General features: G+C 38.3%; 5 protein-coding genes across 6 annotated transcripts; 2 read left to right on the top strand and 3 right to left on the bottom strand.

Annotated features, from left to right (window-relative positions):
* The first annotated feature begins 779 nt into the window (after positions 1–779).
* On the top strand, positions 780–4,692 carry LOC137729503 (membrane protein of ER body-like protein). Of its 2 annotated transcripts, none has more exons than XM_068468466.2 (7): positions 780–1,267; positions 1,729–2,229; positions 2,539–2,595; positions 2,779–3,345; positions 3,469–3,663; positions 3,852–3,913; positions 4,020–4,692. In XM_068468466.2, the coding sequence occupies exons 1-7, from the start codon at positions 1,030–1,032 to the stop codon at positions 4,482–4,484; spliced, it is 2,085 nt and encodes a 694-aa protein (XP_068324567.2). In that variant the 5' UTR covers positions 780–1,029; the 3' UTR covers positions 4,485–4,692. The 2 variants fall into 2 exon arrangements, with proteins under 2 accessions (XP_068324567.2, XP_068324566.2); XM_068468465.2 differs by having other exon boundaries at positions 882–1,276.
* Positions 4,693–4,992: 300 nt separating this feature from the next.
* Positions 4,993–8,651, bottom strand: LOC137730184 (uncharacterized). Its single transcript, XM_068469243.2, has 2 exons — positions 8,004–8,651; positions 4,993–6,618 (listed from the first exon to the last, which is right to left on the bottom strand). The coding sequence occupies exons 1-2, from the start codon at positions 8,258–8,260 to the stop codon at positions 5,229–5,231; spliced, it is 1,647 nt and encodes a 548-aa protein (XP_068325344.2). The 5' UTR covers positions 8,261–8,651; the 3' UTR covers positions 4,993–5,228.
* Positions 8,652–10,151: 1,500 nt separating this feature from the next.
* On the bottom strand, positions 10,152–11,119 carry LOC137729826 (dolichol-phosphate mannose synthase subunit 3). Its single transcript, XM_088678572.1, has 3 exons — positions 10,993–11,119; positions 10,786–10,893; positions 10,152–10,580 (listed from the first exon to the last, which is right to left on the bottom strand). Exons 1-3 carry the CDS (start codon positions 11,092–11,094, stop codon positions 10,518–10,520), a joined length of 273 nt encoding a protein of 90 aa, XP_088534698.1. The 5' UTR covers positions 11,095–11,119; the 3' UTR covers positions 10,152–10,517.
* Positions 11,120–12,409: 1,290 nt separating this feature from the next.
* Positions 12,410–15,102, top strand: LOC137729825 (FHA domain-containing protein FHA2). The gene is made up of 3 exons (XM_068468867.2): positions 12,410–13,231; positions 14,096–14,253; positions 14,655–15,102. Exons 1-3 carry the CDS (start codon positions 12,607–12,609, stop codon positions 14,862–14,864), a joined length of 993 nt encoding a protein of 330 aa, XP_068324968.2. The 5' UTR covers positions 12,410–12,606; the 3' UTR covers positions 14,865–15,102.
* A 1,432-nt stretch (positions 15,103–16,534) lies between these two features.
* LOC137729667 (uncharacterized) lies at positions 16,535–19,317 on the bottom strand. The gene is made up of 3 exons (XM_068468670.2): positions 18,729–19,317; positions 18,468–18,572; positions 16,535–17,019 (listed from the first exon to the last, which is right to left on the bottom strand). Exons 1-3 carry the CDS (start codon positions 18,928–18,930, stop codon positions 16,739–16,741), a joined length of 588 nt encoding a protein of 195 aa, XP_068324771.2. The 5' UTR covers positions 18,931–19,317; the 3' UTR covers positions 16,535–16,738.
* Positions 19,318–20,231: the final 914 nt, after the last annotated feature.

Here is a 20,231-nt window from a genome sequence, read left to right as displayed (position 1 = left end):
TAATTGATCTAATGATAATAATTAGGGTTATGAGCAAAAATATAAAAGATTTTTCAATGTAATCAGAATAAGGGATACATGTCATATTATTATACAAGTGGAAGAACATTAGAAAAAAACAAACCTTTCTTTCACTTATATAATAACATACGACATATTGATTCGTGTTCCAAGCACATTAAAAAATTAGGAAAACTAACGAAAATAGATTGAAAATTTTGAATTTTAACCAAAAAGACAAAAAAGTGTTATAAGCGAATAGTAACATGAGTGATTTTTTAAAGTTAAAATGTTAGTAATATTAAAAGTGAATAGTATCATCAATGTTTCGTTAAGATCTCTAAAAAATTGACATCCCTTTTATCTAGAAAATACAATCCTTAATTCAAACTTGAAAACATGACAATTTTTTTATTCCAATCACTTTACTTGGATGTAGGGCTGGTTTGGTATTGCTGTGCTTTGAAAAAAAACTGATTCTGCTGTGCTGTGAGAATAAGCAGCTGTGAAATAAAGTAGCAGAGTGTTTGGTAAACTTTTTTGTAAAAGTGCTTTTAAAAAAAAAAAAGCAGTATTATAGTGTTTGGTAAACTTTTATGTAAAACAAATGTGAAAAAAAGCTAGTTTTTCAAAGTTGGGTTTTGCAGCTTCTTGTTTTTGGTTTTTTTTTCACCAAAAACTGTGAAAAAAAAGCTGAAGCTGAATGTTTACCAAACACAAAAACAGCTCCCAGCTTTTTTTGATACCAACTTTTTTCAGAATCACCTCAGTACCAAATCAGGCCGTAATCATATCATTGTCAAATAAAGACTCAAACTTTTTTTCAAATTTTTTTTTATTAATTAATTAGCATCACCCAACCACATACTGACTTCATCTAGAAACCCAAATCAAAATCTCTGAATTCTAGCACATTACAGCATGCCTAACCTACAATGACATAACTTCACACTTTTCCGGTGGTAATATATAATACTGATCACACTCAGCCCCAGAGCTTCCTTTAGAGCAAGGCAATTGGTTGCAAAAATGGAGGCAATGAACAAGTCGGAGGAGGAGACAGAGGAAGCAGCAGCTGAAGGCATGGCTCTGAGAAGAAGGCTGCCTCGCCAGCACAGCAACACAGCAAATCTCACCACCACTGTCTCCAACGGTGACTTTATCTTTTCTTCCTCTGAGGGTTCATTAGTTTCTACTGAAGCTGACGAGGCTGAGGAAGTTAAGGAAACCCCAAGAAATGGAACTTCCATCTCTCTTAAAAATGGAGGTAAAGAAAGTAGAACACTTCTTGGTATTAAAGTTTTTTCTTTTTGCTATTGGGTTTTGTGATTTCAGATCTTTGTTTGATTTTTATCAGCTTTTGAATTGAACCCAGATCGGGTTTTTTGTTACTTCATTAGTTTGTGCATCAAGAACTACATTTAATTATGTATCATGATTAAAGTTCTGGTTTTTGGAGGTTTTTTTATTGCAGTTTCAGTAGTAATTACTTGTTGTTTTGTTTGTTTTACACCCCTTTTTTAATGTTTCATTAGCTGGGAAGAATCAGATGGGTTCAACGTAATTGACTAATTAATTTACTAAGAGTAATTTTCAACTGGGACTTTAATCTAGCTGTTGGTGGACATGGAAATTCATGCCAAATAGGGTATGTATATCTGCATTATTGTGTTTGGCCAAGCTCAATGGTTTTGTGATGATATGTTTCAATTCTCTGCTTTGTTTCAGGTACTGAATCCCCATATGAGATCTCTGGTTTCAACGGCGGACATGTCGATTTTTCTTTCAGGAAAAACCCTGGAGATGAAATACTGGATGTCAAGCTAACCTTTGATAAGAGTGCTGTTGGTGTTACTAATCGCGAAGATGGTGGTGATATAAAGATTGAGGAAGAGTTCAATGGTTTTGGTACTTTATCCTCCAAGAAGTCAGTTGGGCAGAAGGGTGAAGAGTTAAATGGTTTTGCTTCTATCAACAGTGGGACGAACGAAAATAGGAGAGTTAAGCTAAGAGAAATCAGTGAACAAGAAGCGTCTGAATTGTATCTAGAAAGGGTATATCAGAAGCCGGCCGCGCATGATTTCTATTGTCCTAATTGCAATTCTTGCATCACAAAGGTTATCATTCGTGGTAGAGAGCCGGAAAATACACTACTTCCAGCTGCACCACCTCCTCCGCCAGTTGATCCAATTCGATGCACTTCGTGCTTCAGTTTCCTCATTCCTGCAGGTACTTTTGCATCCTTACTGTATTAACAACTTTTCTTTTTATTGCATTTGATGCTAGAACAGATTTGACAGAATTTAGGGCAAGGAATTCAATTGCCTAACTATTGCCAGTAAATGAAAGAAGAATATCTTTTGATGTGAAGGAATATAAAAATTTTAATATATCTAGATCATGGTATTGCTATTAAAATTCCAGAACCTGAATCTTTCCTCTTGTGATGTTTTTGTTTGCCAATTAGGCATTTTGTGGTGTGACATTTTCTGTTTTGAAACCTTGGCTGATAGTTTAACCATTCTTTCAATGTAACAGGCAGCTGGTTCTTTCCCAAATTGGTACCTAAAGATGAGGACGATCATACAGAACGAGGTAAACTTCTCCTACTGGTGTTTTGATAAATTTGGGCGTACTTTGCATACACAAAAAAGAGATGCTTTTTTCTCCCACATTTTTACACGATAAACCTTTTGAGCTGTCATTAAAATATGAATCAGCAGATTTCAAGTTTCTCATTATCAATAGCCTAACCTGTTACTTGATTTGCTGATGCAGAAACCAATACTGGAAACAACGTTGAAGTTGGAGAGTTGGTTCCAATTCCATCACATGACTCGGCTGGAACACCACAAGATCAAAATATACAAACTGCACCATTAAGTAAAGGTCCAGCGCCTAAAGATCCTGTTGGAGCTACTGTACCTGCAATAGTTGAACCCTCAAAAGATAATATTCAGATCAGTGTTGGAGTCGAAGTTCCAGTTCCATCATACAGCTTGAATGAAACGCAATATGATAAAAGTCCCACAATGCCTGCTCAGCCAAATGGAGTTAGTGATGCTGCCTCGATGGATAAACCTCCACTAACCGGTGAGTCTGTTGAAGCTAGTGTTGGAGTTGCTGCAACAACTAAACCCTCCAAAAATAATTTTGAGAGCAGTGTCGAAGTTGACGAATCGGTTACTTCACATGAGTGGAATGGAACAGTACATAATAAAAAACCTTCAGTTCCTGTTCTGCCAATTGGAGTTGGTGTACTTGTGACCACCAAGCCCCCACCATCTGATATAGATGTTGTAGCCATTCCGCGAGACCCCACACAAATTCAAGCAAATGATGCAGGTATGTACAAGACAGTGTCATACATGAGAAATTATTAACATGAAATCACTTTTAGAAAGTGGAAGTATCGAGTGCTATAGCAATGCAAAACCTTCTAATGCAAATTTACATGTGTTGATGCAGGGCCAACTACATCTGAGCTTCCTGAGAGTACGATGGTCGTTATTAGTCCAGAACCACCATTGATACCTGAAACAGGGGAAACAGGTGATACCAAAACGTTAGAAATCATCAAAAGCATTGTATACGGTGGTTTAACTGAAGCAATTACAAGCTTAGGCATCGTGACATCTGCCGCCAGTGCTGATACTGCAACACGTAAGTTGCTTCTATTTTAGTTGATTTAATTTTGAACTGCCTGAGAGTCTTTATATACGAGCTAATTGGATCTAGTTTTTGTATCTTATTACATTTTCATTCCTGTAGTTGAAACTAACAGATTTAATTTTTCACTTGCGCCCTTGATCATCATCATGTTTAGGTTTGTAACTATCTTCGTTTTGCAGTGAACATTCTAGCTTTGGCATTGGCAAACTTACTTGGCGGACTTTTCATCGTTGGTCATAATGTGAGTAAAAGACTCTGAGCTTCCGTTTAAAAATTCACTCACTCTTCCCCTCATTTGCACTGTATTTTGTTTCTTGATGTTTTCTGATCCGCAACAAATATTACAGCTGTGGGAACTGAAAGATGATCATTCAAAAGTCCCCTCCGGTCAGACAGATGAGCAAGTGGAGAGATACCAAAAAGTACTAGGGAAAAGAGAGAATTTTCCTCTTCATGCCTGTGTTGCTGTATTATCATTCATCGTTTTTGGGTTAATACCTCCTGTGGTTTATGGCTTCTCATTCCGCCAGAGCAACAACAGGGACCTAAAGGTTGCAGCAGTTGCAGTAGCTTCTTTTCTATGCATCATAGTTCTCGCAATTGGAAAGGCTTACATCCAGAGGCCACCAAAGTACATCAAAACTTTACTCTACTATTTTACCATCGCGATTGCGGTGGGAGGTGTTTCTTACTTAGCAGGTGACCTGATTGACAAACTCGTAGAGAAGCTTGGCTGGTTCTCCTCAACTGTATCCGGCTCTCTGCCGCTACCTCAGATGAGTATAGCGAAGCCTGCACTGGAATCCTATTGATACGATGCGGTCTCAACAAGAGATTTTTTGTAGTTTTTCCTTGGAGCATTGTCCTAGCGCGGCAACAATTATCATCGGCATTTAGTTTTCTAAATAAATTGGTTGAATTTTTTCCCCCAGCTGTTCTTTAGCAATATTGCTTATAGCTTTGGGAGTTCTAATTTCTGATCAAAGCCCATGTACTGAATAAAATCGTTAACGTTACGCAGTTTCTTTCTGAGTTATGCATGCCATTGTCCAGGCTCATTCGCAATAATGATCATCTTTGTTAATTCCCTTTCCGAGTTTGTGATCTGAGTCTCACCGTCAATCCCATGGCCGAAAATGGCAGAACTCGACCAAGTTCGATAATTATCCTTTTGTTATATGCAACTCGAACGCTGTCCATTCTCTAACCAGGCAGTTATCAGCAAAACGTGCCATTAAATTCACGATGAATTAAACATGGAGACAGTTTAACCTAGTAAAATTTCCCAGAACTAAACATCTATCTACCTGCCACTGGGAGTTTATTACCCTCAAAGAATAACTTTATAGATGATATGGAACCAGTAACACAAGACTCACTAGGAGCAAAATTACAACTTTGCTGAATTTTCTTATTCACCTGATATCTGTCTCTCTGCACATTCACAACAAATTTGTTACACTATACCATAGTGGAAATTAAATGGGCGTTTTAACTCAAAACACTACGTTCTTCATGCTAATCATTTTCCGGTGTCACATTTGATATGAATCAACTCAGAAGTTCCATTTTGGGGAGGAATGAACAGCAATTTGCCGGGGTCTGACAGGCTGCTCTGAGTTCCGCTTCTTCATGATTGAGGAGACAGTTGGGCTGTAGTAGTCATTGCTCCTTTGAGAAGTTGCTGCTTGCGAATGCATCTTCCTTCCATGGATAAAGCTCCTCTGCTTTTCTAGCAACGTCCTGCGCTGCACTGGGTTACTTTGGGTGGCTCCCCATCTATTATAGTTCACACAACTCTGGCTCCTTCCCACTTGTTGAAACTTTCCATCTGCAGGAGTAGTATAATTTCGACTCTCAGCAGTTTCAGCAGAGTACATAGTCTCTCCCTCACTACTATACCCATTCTGCCTATCTGCAGCATCCACTGGTAATGAACTAGACTCAACCTCACTTTGGGCCCCATTAAAAGAACCCGTCGAGGCAATTTCAGCATTTGCATCAGGACTGGCTGGTCCTCTATCCTCAACTCTGTTTCCTTCTCTTACTGGGATATGCTCAGGAGGCTCCCTGACAAAATTCTCACCAGAATTCGGGAGTAACTTTTTGGTTGACTGTGGTAGAACTGCTGGTTTTGCAACCCTTGGAGGAAAATTAATGTCCAAAAGCTGAACTGGGGAGCCTTCTCTTCTCTGAAGAGGGATAGCTGTTAACTTCGGTGATTCATAAATTTCCGGAGTAGGAATACCTTGTAAATGTGCAGCATGAGGGTCACCTGTTAGGGCCTCTTCTTCAACAGTGTTTGCGGCAGCAGAGCAGCTTGATCCATGCTGGTCCCTAGGTTTTGAGATTGTATTTGATGAAGAAGTTGTTCCATCATTATCACCTTCAGTTGACTTAAAAACTTGCCGCTGTGTGAAGGAAGCACAAGAGTGTTCGCTTTTCTGGGCAGAAGACCTTAACCGAATGAGTGGTAGCTTAGGCTTGTTAAGATCATCGAGACTGCCCTCCCAATGCTGATTTAACCAATCACAAATGATTGGAATGGGGATACCAAATTGCATCGGGTGATCCTTCTTCCATGACGAGGAGGATGATGAGGAAGTTGATGAGGATTTGGTGTTTGGAGATGTTGCTAGTTTCATCGGATCACATATCATAAATGCAAGATTCCCTTGTGCGTCAAATCCAGCTGAACCCGGGCTCAATGTTACTCCATCAGTTGACAATTTTATGAGATTGTCTGTGGCAATCACTACCTTACCTTCGCCAACTGTCAAATCCTTCTTCTCCATGTAGCCTAGAAGGTAAACTACACTGCCGAGATCCAGGCTTGGTTTAGAGCAGGTCTTCAAGTGGTGGAGGTGGCCTTGGGCATTTGAATCTCCATCCACCGCATCCAGACCTACTATTGTGAGATCTAAAATGGAGCTGGTGATGAAAAATCTGCAATCCAATGAAAGAGTGAGAAAAGCTACTTCAAAAGCCTGATAATGTAAAGGCAACATGATGCGTTGGTGCTTTATGAGAACAATGTCACCAAATCGTCCTTTCCCCATCAGTCTAAACTAGAGATCGGAACTTCTATTAGATCCAACGGAATTTGTATTCAATAACTATATCAACTACAATAAAATAAAATAAAAAATAAAAAAAAATAAAAAAATAAAAATCCGAATCATCACGGTCATGATCCTACGTACTCCAATTTTCAATTACCTTTCCATTTCGTAATCATTTCCCATTGGAGGCAACTCACAAGATAGCTACCTTACTATAAACGTGTCTCACAATTAAGCCTTAGGAACCCAACTCAAAAGTAAAACAACAAAATTTTCATGACTCAGGGAGGACTTGCCAGATCAATTCTGGAGCAATTTCCATCTCCAAAATAAACGAACAAGCAGTTTCTTCCATTTTTCAGTCACTGGAATCTCTTATTGCCTAAAATTATTGCCTTTTTAGCTCTATCATGCCATCCATCCACCATTACCTCCAGTTTTAGTTCATTTAACATACATCGGTACTACCCCTGAACTCCCCAGTCTCCATCCCCTACATTAAAGACTTCCACATTTAACTAATCTGAATGGTTACCAGGTACCACGGACGTGGGATTTGGGCAGTTGGTTAGGGCAGCGTACCCACCATGTTGCACTCAAGTTTGAATCCCTCTCTCTTAAATTAGAATATATCTTGTCAGTGAAAAATTGGTTACCAGCTGATACTCTTTCTCCTAACCGGTAGTTTACTTGTAGACAATGATTGAGCATGACCCAATCAGATCCAACAACATAATCACCAGAAGTTGCATACAAAACACTCTAACTTCTTAGCAGCACCCATAACTCTTTTCACATTACAACTTTTGACCAAGTCAAATCTCACCAATGAAAACACAAATGTCACAACACAACAAATATTCAATACAAAACTAATCAATTCTCCATTGATAGCAACAAAATGGGTCGAAACATCATACAATCAAACTGTTCAAAAATGTCAATTTCTATCGTTTGGGACCCACTAATACTCAGCAAAAAACTCAAGGCTAGTCCTATTCACACGCCACTTTTTACTTTCCACAAACCCTTATTAATTTTTGTCCATTGATAGTACTCAAATCATCCAATCTGATAGCCGGAAATTGAAAGGAGTACGTGAGAAAAATAGGAATGTAGACAGGTCTCATGTTTTCCACTATTCCAACAACAAACCACTAGTAAACACTAACCCCAGTATTTACTTTCAATTAATTTTCGACATAACCAAAGAAAATCAAAACTTCATTAAGAAATAAACAAATTTAACCAAAGCTAGTATTGAGTCACCTTTGGGGAACGAGACTTGCAGCGACACCGTTTTGCAGCCGGATCTCGGAGCTCTCGGCGGCCGCCACAGACGGAAGGTTGACGTGGGTGGTCAATAGTAGACTACGGTGGATCAGGAATCCCGTACCGGAGATCCCATTTGCGGCGCCGGAAATTATGGCCATGGCCGGAGCCTTGCCGGAGAAAATGGCGGCCTTCATCTTCTCAGACTTGCTGACTCCTTTGCAGAAGCACCACGACTCCCTCAGACCACCCATTTCAACGGAGGGTCGACAAAGTTGGACGATTTAATCAAATGGGTTATCTTTATTCGATTGAAAAGCTTCAAAATTTGGATCTACGGCGAGCTAAAGTGGCATTTTTATACATGGGTCTGCATTGTTTGCTGCCATGATTGTGAAGGAAAAGGAAAAGAGAGAGCGAGAAGGAGAAGGACGACACCGACGAGTTAAAGGGGGGAGTTTGGGGTTAATACTGTGAGCTGGAAATTGGGCCAAAAGAAAATGGTTTGTCTGAGTCAGTCTCTGAGCGAGGAGAAGGAGAGTTGAATGTGTGATTGTGAGTAGGAAAATAGTAAAGGGAGTGAAAAATGGAGTGGACCAATTTTTGAAGATTACAAGTGAAGTGATATTATGGAATTGGAATATTCATGTGAACATCATCAAGTCTCTTTTTTTATTATCGTTATTAATTTTTGGATCATTAATTTTTTTTTTTTATTACTGATATACTCTGATTCAGTTATAGAACAAATGAAATATACGAATACATGATGACTTGTGTGTTGATGTTAGCATTGTAACAAACGAAATATACGAACATGTTGTTGATATATTATCGATAATATCAATGCTACGTTACATAAAGAATTAGTATTCACATACTAACAAAAAAATATCTATACAAGCGTTCTTTTTTGGTAAACGGGCGTCTACATTGTATTAATATTAGTTATTTGTGACATATAAACATTTTGTAACTATTTGGTAGTAAAGAAGGGACGTTTATTTCATACTGAGACTCTGCATTCTAACTTGCAAGAAAAGTTTATGAATTTTAATTAGTACTAATCAAGCATTTATTTGGGTCGCTTTTTCGTTATGTAATTTTAAAATGATTTTGACATTATAAAAAAAGTAATATTTCATAGGAAGTTACAGTCAAAGTGAAGTGATGGGTTTCATCTGTGAGGTCACCACCCTGGGCCCATCTGATCATGTGAAGATGTCGAATTACACAATAATTTATCATATGATACATTATTCTGACGAGGACTTATATTTTAATTCAAAACTACTCGTTGTTAATGAATAGAACTTCGTGTTTATGATCATAATCATTCATATTATAAATAATTCTATAAATATAATTTTTGCAAAAAATTAATTAAAATTAAGATCGTTTAGTCATCAAACTGTATAAAAACAGATGAACAAAATTGGTAAACCATTACGTAACGTCTATGTATTTGCTAAAATAGATTGACTGAACGACTTTAGTTTTAATTCATTTTATGCAGAATGATTTATAATATGAACGGTTCTGATCATAAGAACAAACATTTGTAATTCAAACATGAAGAGTTTTGAATAGAAGGTCTTACTCATTCTTCAGTAGCCAAACATTGTTCTTTAATAAGGGTTAAATTGCTTAAGTGATTTTTTTGTTAGAAATGATTTCATTAGAAATTCAAACTGAATTTTATTGTACTACTAGACTAATGTTTAGTAGACATCTAGAAGGTTAAAAGGAAAAGAAAAAGGACAAAGAAGAGCAACTTTGAACTTTATTCTTCATACAATGTGATGAATTTGGTGATGAATGCATGGCAAAAGAACAGAGAAAAACTACTTTGACCTTTATTCTTCTTGTAAATCACTAGTACCAACATCAAGCGCATGCAACGTGAAGCCCCCGAGTCACAAAATCTGTTGGAAATGCTTTTACTAGAAATCCGTAGAAATTCTCCAGCTTTATATCCATTAAATTGACAAGTCAATTCAATATTTGACCCTTGATTTTCCGAATATTGAGTCGTCTGAAATATCGAAGAAAAATTGGACTTGCTGGGTTTAATTTCCGCTCATCAAATATAAACGAGGAGGAAAAGAAGGGAAAATAGAAGTCAACTTCCAAACATTGTCCCACTCGACAAAAAACTTCTATATTTGTACTGAAAGAACAAAAATAAACATTTCATCCCAGACACAAACAGACAGGAATTGATCAACGGTGAGATGTACACTTTCCAAAAGTTCTCTCTACTTCCCACAATTCAATGGCTTTTTCTTTGAAGCTATAAGTTAGAAACTCCCAAGGCGTTGTTCATTGCTTTAACCGAGTAAAACCTGGCAAGTTAAAAACTCTAATTTTCCTTAGTCTGAAACAATAAGGTGTGTCATGAAGTCATCCACCATATATCTGCAAGAACGAGCGGAGTTCAAAGGATTCTATACTAAATTTGGTCTTTTCTTCGTATCCAAACACAGAAGAGGGAGTACTCCGAGTGCAGAATCAATCACAGCCACCCACATCGACCCCTTTCTGCTTTAAAAAATCCTTGGCCTCAGCTATGTCCTAATGGATATAACATTGGTTAGAAATACGAGTTTAGAACATGTTTTAGTTCAAAGTTTTTTTTTTCTTTCTAAAGACAAACATATATAAATGTAAAAGTTGAGAGGTGTGAAATAAATAGCACGGAGAGAAAGAGAGAGCGATTAACCAAAGTATCATTTAGCGAAGTAAACTGGGCAGAAAATAAATAGAAAATGTAATCTACCTGCTGCAACAGTACTGCTTCTTGAGGACAAGTCGGAAATTGCATGAGACCAACTCCGACCATTAGCAGGCCATAGCATCCTAGAGACACAATGAAATATATTGGTAGCTGGGAAGAGGATAAAACAGAGTACAGTAAGCATAATATAACATGAAGAGTATAAACAGTAACGTAAACCGACCGAAATAAACAGATGAAATAACTCACCAACCAAGTATGACTACGTGGGATAATAGACGTCTGTAAGAGACCAATCCACAAGGCAGAGATGGCCACCAACAATGTCAGAATTTTCACAATATGCTTCATTGATTTATATTAAATAGTTCCCACTCTGCAAGTTACAAATAACACAAGTGAAAAGAAACAAAGGCAAGCCCTGTGATGTGCTTACTTGAGATATTATAATGTCTTTCAAATTCATGCATGAAAACAACAACAAATTCATGACCAAGCACACAAGGCAATGCACATCTGCGAGTTGATTCGTAAGTGTAATGTATTAACAGTGAAACCATATGCTTTACATGAGCAATCCATTGAAGAGAAATTGTAGCTACTTTAACCGTAAATGAAAATTCAGAGCAAAAGAAAAATATAACGTAAGCCATTTCTATTTGATTTTTGCTACAGTCTGCCTCAAAAGAAGGAAAAGAAAAAACGATGTTACACGAAAGCAACAAATCAAACAATAGTGACTTAAGAAAATGAACCACCGTAAACAAAACATAGATCATGCTGCATCTTCTAATTAGACCTCAGAGCAAACTACCTGATTCAATCATGCTCGTCCAGGTATTTTCTACCAGTAAATGCTCAAAAAACATAATTCCTTTAAATCCTACGTATTTACTTTTCCTTATCCAGTAGCCCTCCCCTCCCCCATCACCACACTCAGGAGATTTATCTACTACAACTAGTAGTCGATCCCATGACCTATTAGGTAGAAAATGCAAAAAGTTCAAGGCAGAACGAGAATTTTTCGGTAACTTCCTCACTCCCACTGAAGCACAAATTTAATTGAAAGTCCGAAACACTTCAATCTTTCCCATGTTCAACAGTCAAGCCAGAACGAGACGGGTGATGAAAACACATAAATTTATGTATGCATATGGGCAGTAAAAATGTAAACTTCGAGCCATCAGAAGGGATAGATCATAGTAATCCTTTTCACTGCTCCAGTCCATGTAAATGGTTATAACCTGGATCTCAAAGCCCTTGCGCAATTTCCCAACATCATCTGGCAGACTTACTACAAATTCTATCAACAATCAAGAGCGAAACCTAAATCAAACATTTGTGCCAAGCCATGGATCATATGAGATCCCAAGAGCATCTACTGCACCAAAATCTGATAAATGATCCCTTTAGTCCCCCACCACCCAAAAAAAAAAAAGTACAAATTCTCACTTCGGATTACAAAGTAATTGAACAGAAAAAGCTGACAAATATGTGAAATAAAGAAATTTCGCATCAAAATTGACAGAAAATTGAAAGAAAGCAAGGATTTTTAGCAAAAAATTGAATTAGATGGGTAGAAAGAATTACAGTGAATTTTGTGACAGAGAGGAAGCAGAAGAGCGACGGAGACCAAGGTGTTCGTTTAGGGCAAATTATGAGGATAACGATAAATTGACATTTGGGGTGAAAGAAGTGAATAGGGAATACTTTATTTTTATTTCTATTTTGGCCCCTGAACTTAATAAAATTCCACAATTTGCCCCATAAACCCCATTCCAATTGAGTAATAGACCGAACCCAATTGGGATTTGGGGGAATTATATCAGTTTCTTCTCGGATCCGCAATCTGTAAAAATTTCAATGGCGGCGGGCAGCACTGATGTGGAGGCGGGGTTCGCGAAGCTTCAGGGCGAAGACTTCGAGTACTACATGCAGACCTACTCCATAATCCTGGGCCGGAACTCCAAGAAATCGACGGTGGACGTCGACCTCTCCAGCCTCGGCGGCGGCATGAACATTTCGCGCCACCATGCGCGAATTTTCTACGACTTCACGCGGCGTCGATTCGCGCTCGAGGTCCTCGGCAAGAACGGCTGCCTCGTGGAGGGTGTGCTCCACCTACCCGGGAACCCGCCGGTCAAGCTGGACTCGCAGGATCTTCTTCAGATCGGAGATAAGGAGTTTTACTTTCTGTTGCCGGTGAGGAGCATTCTCGGTGGTCCTGTGGGTCCCAGGCATTACCCCGCCTCGGTGCCAGTGGTGCCGAGCCCCGTGGGCCCGGCTCATTACGGGTATCATTCGGGTTCGGGTGCTGGGCCGATTGGGAAGAAGGGGAGGGGGAGGGACTTGTATGAGGAGGAGTATGATGACGAGGAGGATGTTGGTGGGGGCAGTGGGAGTGGGAAGAAGATGAGGAGAGAAGGGTATGAGGGTTTTGGGTATGGTGGCGGGTCGGGTTCTGGTTCAGGCAAGGCTGGAGCTTTGGGTTAGCTTTCTTCCCTGTTCTAGCTTCTCTCTCTTACCTAGAAATTATTAAATTGATGGACATTGATGTTGATATGGCAATTGGAATATGAAAATTTTGTGTTTTTTGAATTATATGAATCATGGCATTGTCAAGTGTTTCGAATCACATATTTAGGTTCAGTGTTGAGTTCGAATTTCAGCTTGAATTTCGATGGATCTATCCGCCTTTCTGTAGAAAAGGATTACGAGGTGCATTTGTTCTGTTTGTTTTACAGCTTTAGGAGATTGTTTTGAAAGCATTCAAATTGTTTTTCTTTGGGAACTGCACTAATCCTGAATACTATCCTGTATTATTGAGATTATCTGAACTTTTGTGGCACTACTGGTTTCATTGGTTCCTCATCAGAGTAGTTTTTGTCTTAATTATTTTTGGTTTTCGGGGGAATGGATAGTTGGATGTGGTTTATGTTAGATAATCAGCCAACTTATTTCTCTGATGATCAAGAACTGGTGTATTCCATTTCTTCAGAGGAATCAAGCCAAGCCATAGATTCAAAGACATTTCTTCAGCTCGATCTCCATCTGTGACCTGTACATTCTTTGGCGGCTTTTTTTATGTCAGTGTTAGTGTTGTCTTTCTAGGTTGCGCTATTGGCACTTCACCAGGAATAGGATTACGTGGGCATTAGTGATAGGGTTGATGTTTGCTGCTTAGGATGATACTGAAGATATTTCTTTCCCCCCTAATTTTGGCATGCGTTGACAATTGTTCTCTTATTCCTTTTAAGATGTTTAATTAGGAAACTCCATGCAAATACATATTATAAACTGAAACTATTGTTATGTTCTATCCATCCCATAATTTTATCTTCGATTTCTGCAGAGAAGAAAGGAGATGGAAGGTCCAGGGTTGATCGAGACACTGACAATCAGCAACTTCTGCATTTGGAGGAAAAGGATGTTGTGTCATCTGTTGCGACTGTGCTCTCCGATCTTTGCGGTCCAGGAGAATGGATGCCTATGGAGAAACTTCATAATGAGGTTAGTATTGACATATTCTAATGAGCAAATTATTTGGTAATAACCTTTGACACTATCCTTAGTTATTGTCCAATCTTCAACTGCACTTTTGCTTGATTTTTGTTATTGTGCTCAGATCAAAAACAAAAATGTGGGTTCAAACTTCAAAGCCATATGCTCCAACTTAAAAGCTCATAGAGCATTGTCTAATCCACTATTTAGTCTCATCTGTGATGGATGCTACAGTTATCTGTAGTCATCGGCAACATAGAAACACATCCCAAGTTATTCGTGCTCAGCATAATTTAGTTTTGCTTTGCATGATTATGCACATGTGTAGCGTATTCCAGTTTTGTTTATTGTAGTTCTGTGATGTTGGAACCTTGGTTTTCTCTGCCTTACTTTGTATCATTTTTGTTCAGTTGGTGGAGCAGTATAGCAGCATCTGGCATCACACTCGAGTGAGGAGGTATCTCACTTCTGAGGAATGGCCTGGTCCAGAGTCAAAAGGCAAACCATGGTACGGCTTGCTTATGCTGCTAAGAAAATACCCCGAACACTTTGTCATCAACACAAGGTCCAAGGGCCGGGTAACACTGGAGTTTGTTTCTCTCGTCTCTCTGCTTTCATAAAATTATAAGACATGAGATGGACCTCCCTTGATGCTGATTGTTTACAATGTAGTTTATCGCAAATGAGTTTCCGGTTGCCAAAATTTGTACAATTGTTGTGAGTTTCGAGCAGCAATATGAGCTTTTAGACCCCTGCTAGGTAAGAGATGTAAAACGATTAGCAATGATATGGGCTGTTTTGCAATGACATTTTCTGTACATGATTGGTAGCAACAATACTATTTATCCCTGGATAAAATTGTTTTTTTTTTTTTTTTTGGTTTTTTTTCCTTCCATTAATGAATGCCGAAAGCAACATCAGCCATTCACTTTATATCATTTTGCTTTACATAACATCAACAAAATTGCTTCAATCTATGGATACATTCATGCCAAGCTATAACGAGCTACGTCTGTGTTAAACTTGGAGATGTAAGTCTTCTTTTGTTTCTTCATGGTGAAGTAAGGCTAAGTTCATGAGCTTATTATCCTAGGTTGGAACAATTTGGTAGGATCCCCTTTCTTACCTCCCCGCGTCCCTTTTCCTGTGGTGATGGGGTGCAAAAAAAGAAACAGAGGGATAGCGTTTCTCTCGCTTTTGGCCAAGAGGCCCCTCAGCGGGAGACCCAAAATGTTGCAATTTGTAATGTGGTGTGGTATGTGGGTGTTCCGTTTCGGGGTCTGATTAAACAGAAGAAAATGGTGAGCCGAGTGATCATTAGTGGTAGGGAGGGGCCAGACGCAAACCTGCAAAAGTAAAATCTCACTGAAGTTCTGTATTTGCCAAAAGTTTCCTTTATTTGATGAGAAAACAAAGGAGCAGAAACATTGCCTTGGACAACAGAACTTGCATGGAAGAGGTTCATCATTCTAGTCCAAAATGCATTACAATGCAATGTTTTAAAAGGTAAAAGTGTAGACGAGGTGTTTCATGGATAGCCTGCCCTAAGCGAAAGCCTTCAAGTGTGAGACTGCCTCACAAGACCCACATAGTCTTAAAAGAGAAAAACAAGAATAATATGATGTTTTTTTTTAAGTAAAGAATAATAACGTTACAAAAAAATTAATAAAAACAAGTCAATCACATTTTTTAAGAAAAGAATATATAAGATGATTTCATAGAAATATCTTATTTTCAGTTTTTGAGATATATAAAATAATATTAAAAATAAAAAGTCTAACATAAAGGAATATGGTCGAGCAACAAATATCAGCAAAAGTGGGTTAGTTTAAAAAGAAAAAGAAGTATAAACAAAATGAAAAGTCAACCAAAAAAAAAAACACCACTCGAAACGGCGCCCTCTTTTTCATCTTCTTCGAAGTGCAGCTGGCTCTGCAACTAAAAAAAAATTTAGACTTCGGCAACTTGAAAAATGGAGCCCCAGTCGAACGCCTCAAGCATGCCTCGACCACATCTAGCCATCTAGGCGAGTTTAATCCTACTCCTGTTGGGTAGAGACGTTTTCATGGTAGCCCCGCCACCAAAGCCGCCTAGGCGCGTTTTTTAAAACATTTTTACAATGTGTAAGTTTTCCTTCACATGGCAATTCATTAGTGGACCGGAACGCCACAATAGTGGTGAATCTGTTCATTGTAAGTTGTTCGCCTTGGAAGCCAAGAGTTGCAAAAACATTACTGCTATCACTTTAGGGTAACGAATAGACGGCATCCATGGTAGAGAGTGCAAACACTTGGCCAAGAAATGTGAATGTTTGATTCCGAAAGTCCATAATCTCCTTTCCTATTTCTATTTCTACATACAAGTAGAAATTGAAAATTCATCCCTAAAGCGGGAGATACAATGGCAAACACAAAGGCAACTAGAACTCAAGGAAGCATGCCCCGAAACCTTATTATTGACATATATGAAAGTTCAAGATACATGCCACAAAATTTTAGGACTCTTCTTTGGTTAGGTTACCAAGTGCTACCCTCTGTGCATGCACCTTTTGTTCACGAGCCTGTTTTGCAGCAAGGGCTTCCTCATCAAGTACTTTGATAGGAGACCAGTCAGGCATTTTCAGCCAACCGTCATTCTTCTGTGAACCGTCATTACTCCCAAGCATAGATTCCTTGTAGCTCTTTAACACAGGTCTTAGTCTAATTGTAGCATAATCCACAGTTGTCCCAACGACGGTAAAGATGATTGAGTAGCGGACAGCACCAATTTGACCACCTATAAACCAATGAACAAAACAGTTAAACCACATATGGCAAGAGGGATGATTTCAAAGTAGTATGAACAATAAGGCAGACAATTAACAAATATGCTAGCAACTACAAGTTTAGCAATGCAGCTTGTGAGTTGAGACGTTTGTGCTGATGATTCAGGAGGTTTGAGAGATTTAGACCTGGTTTGGTACTGAGGTGATTATGAAAAAAGCTGGTATCAAAAAAAGCTGGGAGCTGTTTTTGTGTTTGGTAAATATTCAGCTTCAGCTTTTTTTTCACAGTTTTGGGTAAAAAAAGCCAAAAACAAGAAGCTGCAAAACTCAGCTTTGAAAAATCGATTTTTTTCACATCTGTTTTACATAAAAGTTTACCAAACATTATAATACTGTTTTTTTTTTCAAAAGCACTTTTACAAAAAAGTTTACCAAACACTCTGCTGCTTTATTTCACAACCGCTTATTCTCACAGCACAGCAGAATCAGTTTTTTTTCAAAGCACAACAATACCAAACCAGCCTTAATAGATTTGGGCTTTTCAGATTTAAAGGATGCCCAACGCTTGGGAGGGGAAATCCGAGAGTAAGACCTGGTTTGGTACTGAGGTGATTCTGAAAAAAGCTGGTATAAAAAAAAGCTGGGAGCTGTTTTTGTGTTTGGTAAACATTCAGCTTCAGCTTTTTTTCACAGTTTTGGGTGAAAAAAAACCAAAAACAAGAAGCTACAAAACCTAGCTTTGAAAAATCGGCTTTTTTTCACATCTGTTTTGCATAAAAGTTTACCAAACACTATAACACTGTTTTTTTTTTCAAAAGCACTTTTACAAAAAAGTTTACCAAACACTCTGCTACTTTATTTCATAGCCGCTTATTCTCACAGCACAGCAGAATCAGCTTTTTTTCAAAGCACAGCAATACCAAACCAGCCCTAAAACTACTGTGAGTAAACTGTAATTGCTCGAAGCCCCACCCAATAACTCAAGACCTTAAACGAACATGTCTCTCTCTCGATTATTGGTGTCCTGCTTAAAGCTGGCAGTGGATGGATTCTCTACTTCTGGAAATAAGTCCAGAGTCCTGGTTAAGCAATATCCGAGCTTCATTCGAATCAGAAAATTTCCAGTTCTTCTAAGCAGACTACATAACTTATAGCTCTGCAATTGAGCTCGCATCAGTAAACCGAACTCATGAAATCTTTCCAAGCCAAAGTAAATCCTAATAGCCAAAACATATTACGTGCTCCCAGATTAACCCAGGTTAGACATGTAGACCCCCAACCCACTACAAATGAATGGCACAAGTCCAAGCCACGAGCCGAGAGGTCGAAAGGCATTGGAAATTTCAGCTATTACCCATCACATTGCTTCGATCACAAACAATAAAAGTGTACACAATCTGATTACACCAAAGTCATTCTTCCTCAAACATACAGAAGATACAGATTGAAGGAATCTCACCCTGAAGACGCCCGAGAATGGCACCAGTACCAAACCCAGCAATTGCAGAGTTCACCAGATCATCAGGTCCAGTTTTTCGAGTTACTCCCACATATTCACGAGCCCCTGCCAAATCCAAACAAACCCATTACATTTCCGCCACTGCCTCTCCATCCAGATTTCCCTCTCAGACATTTTAACAAACACGAACGAATAAAACCAAATGGGTACATAAATCAGAAGCCAGAGAACAAAATTTCAGAACAAAGCAATGAAATTTACCGCAGTAACAAGCGGTAACTATGGCAAAATTGGCAGCATAGGTAGCGCAACTGGTCGGGAGACCCATGACTTTTCGATGCTTGGAGAACAACCCAGCTCCTCCGCCGAGAATCCCAGCTAGGAGAGTGGGGAAGACGATGCGCTCCTTCCAAGACGACGGCGGCGGCTCTGCTTCTACGGCTTTGGGATCGTCGGAAGCCATGATTGTAATGAAATCCGTGAAATTTGCTTTTGTTCTTGTTCGTGCTTCGCCTGAGCTCTCTTCAGCCTTCAACGCCAGAATTTCGGAGTCGTTCTGCTACGGGAGGCGGTGTTTCGGTGCAAATCTTTGTTGCGCCTCATTCGGATCGGGTTGTAGGTCGGGGTATTCGTATGGTAACCAAATCTTAAAATTGGACTCGGGATATCTAATTCTTCTTCATATTTGGGCCTTTTTTTTTAATGAAAAAGAAGAGCTTTTCCTAAACGGAAAAGAGAATTTAGGAAATTGATTCAAGCGCTCATGATTTTTTTTTTTTTTTTTGGGTTTTTACCATAAATCATTTTTGAAACTGACCTCATTTTTTATTTTAGTTTTTAAAATTGAAAATCGATCAATGTTATTCTTGAAAGGGTATATTATCAATTTCCTCCCTCAACTTGTGACCATTAGCCAATTTCCCCCCTCAACTTTAATTTTGGCCAATTTCCCCCCTGAACTCTCATGATTAGTCAATTTCCCCCCTCAACTTTAATTTAGCCAATTTCCCCCCTCAACTCTTATAATTAGTCAATTTGCACCCTACTGTTAAATTTTTAATTTGATCATAATTAAACAAGTGTGTGTAAGAAACTAAATAAGATGTATGTTAATCATGTTCCTATATCTTTATCCTATTACAAATAGATTAAAATTTAGAATTTTACAATTTATCATAGATAGTATTATTAATCATAATAAATCAGTATGGAGTAATTTTATTTGATTTTTGACTATACAAAATTGATAACAAAAAGGATTGATGTGTAAATTTTTGTATGTGAATACAATTTTCTTTATAAAAGTGAAAGCTAAGTTCAAGTAAATTGCGGAGAATCGAGCTTTAGTAAAAAAATGGCTAGTCTATTCATAATTTTCGACTCCTTATTAAGAATAACCCATTTTATTGAAATAGGTTTGATCCATGAGTTTAGGATTATTATTTCTTTTTGTTATTATTTCTTCTTCTACATGCTTTAAACCCGATTCATAACTTTTTCTTATAATCAACCCATGTCACATACTAACTGTATTATGTTTTTGTACATTTTACCCCATATTATGTAGGTGAGTTTATGTTAATTTTAGTACTTTGTTGGAAGCTATTAGAAAGATTGAAAATTAAGAAAAGAATAGATGGAAAATTAAAAAAAAAAAAATTAACAGTAGGGTGCAAATTGACTAATTTTGAGAGTTGAGGGGAGAAATTGGCCAAATTAAAGTTCAGGGGGGGAAATTGACTAATTATGAGAGTTGAGGGGGAA

Source organism: Pyrus communis, chromosome 10, assembly GCF_041283825.1.
Source record: "Pyrus communis isolate YQ-2024b chromosome 10, ASM4128382v1, whole genome shotgun sequence".
Lineage (NCBI taxonomy): Eukaryota > Viridiplantae > Streptophyta > Magnoliopsida > Rosales > Rosaceae > Pyrus > Pyrus communis.
This window is presented reverse-complemented; position numbering and strand designations above follow the sequence as displayed.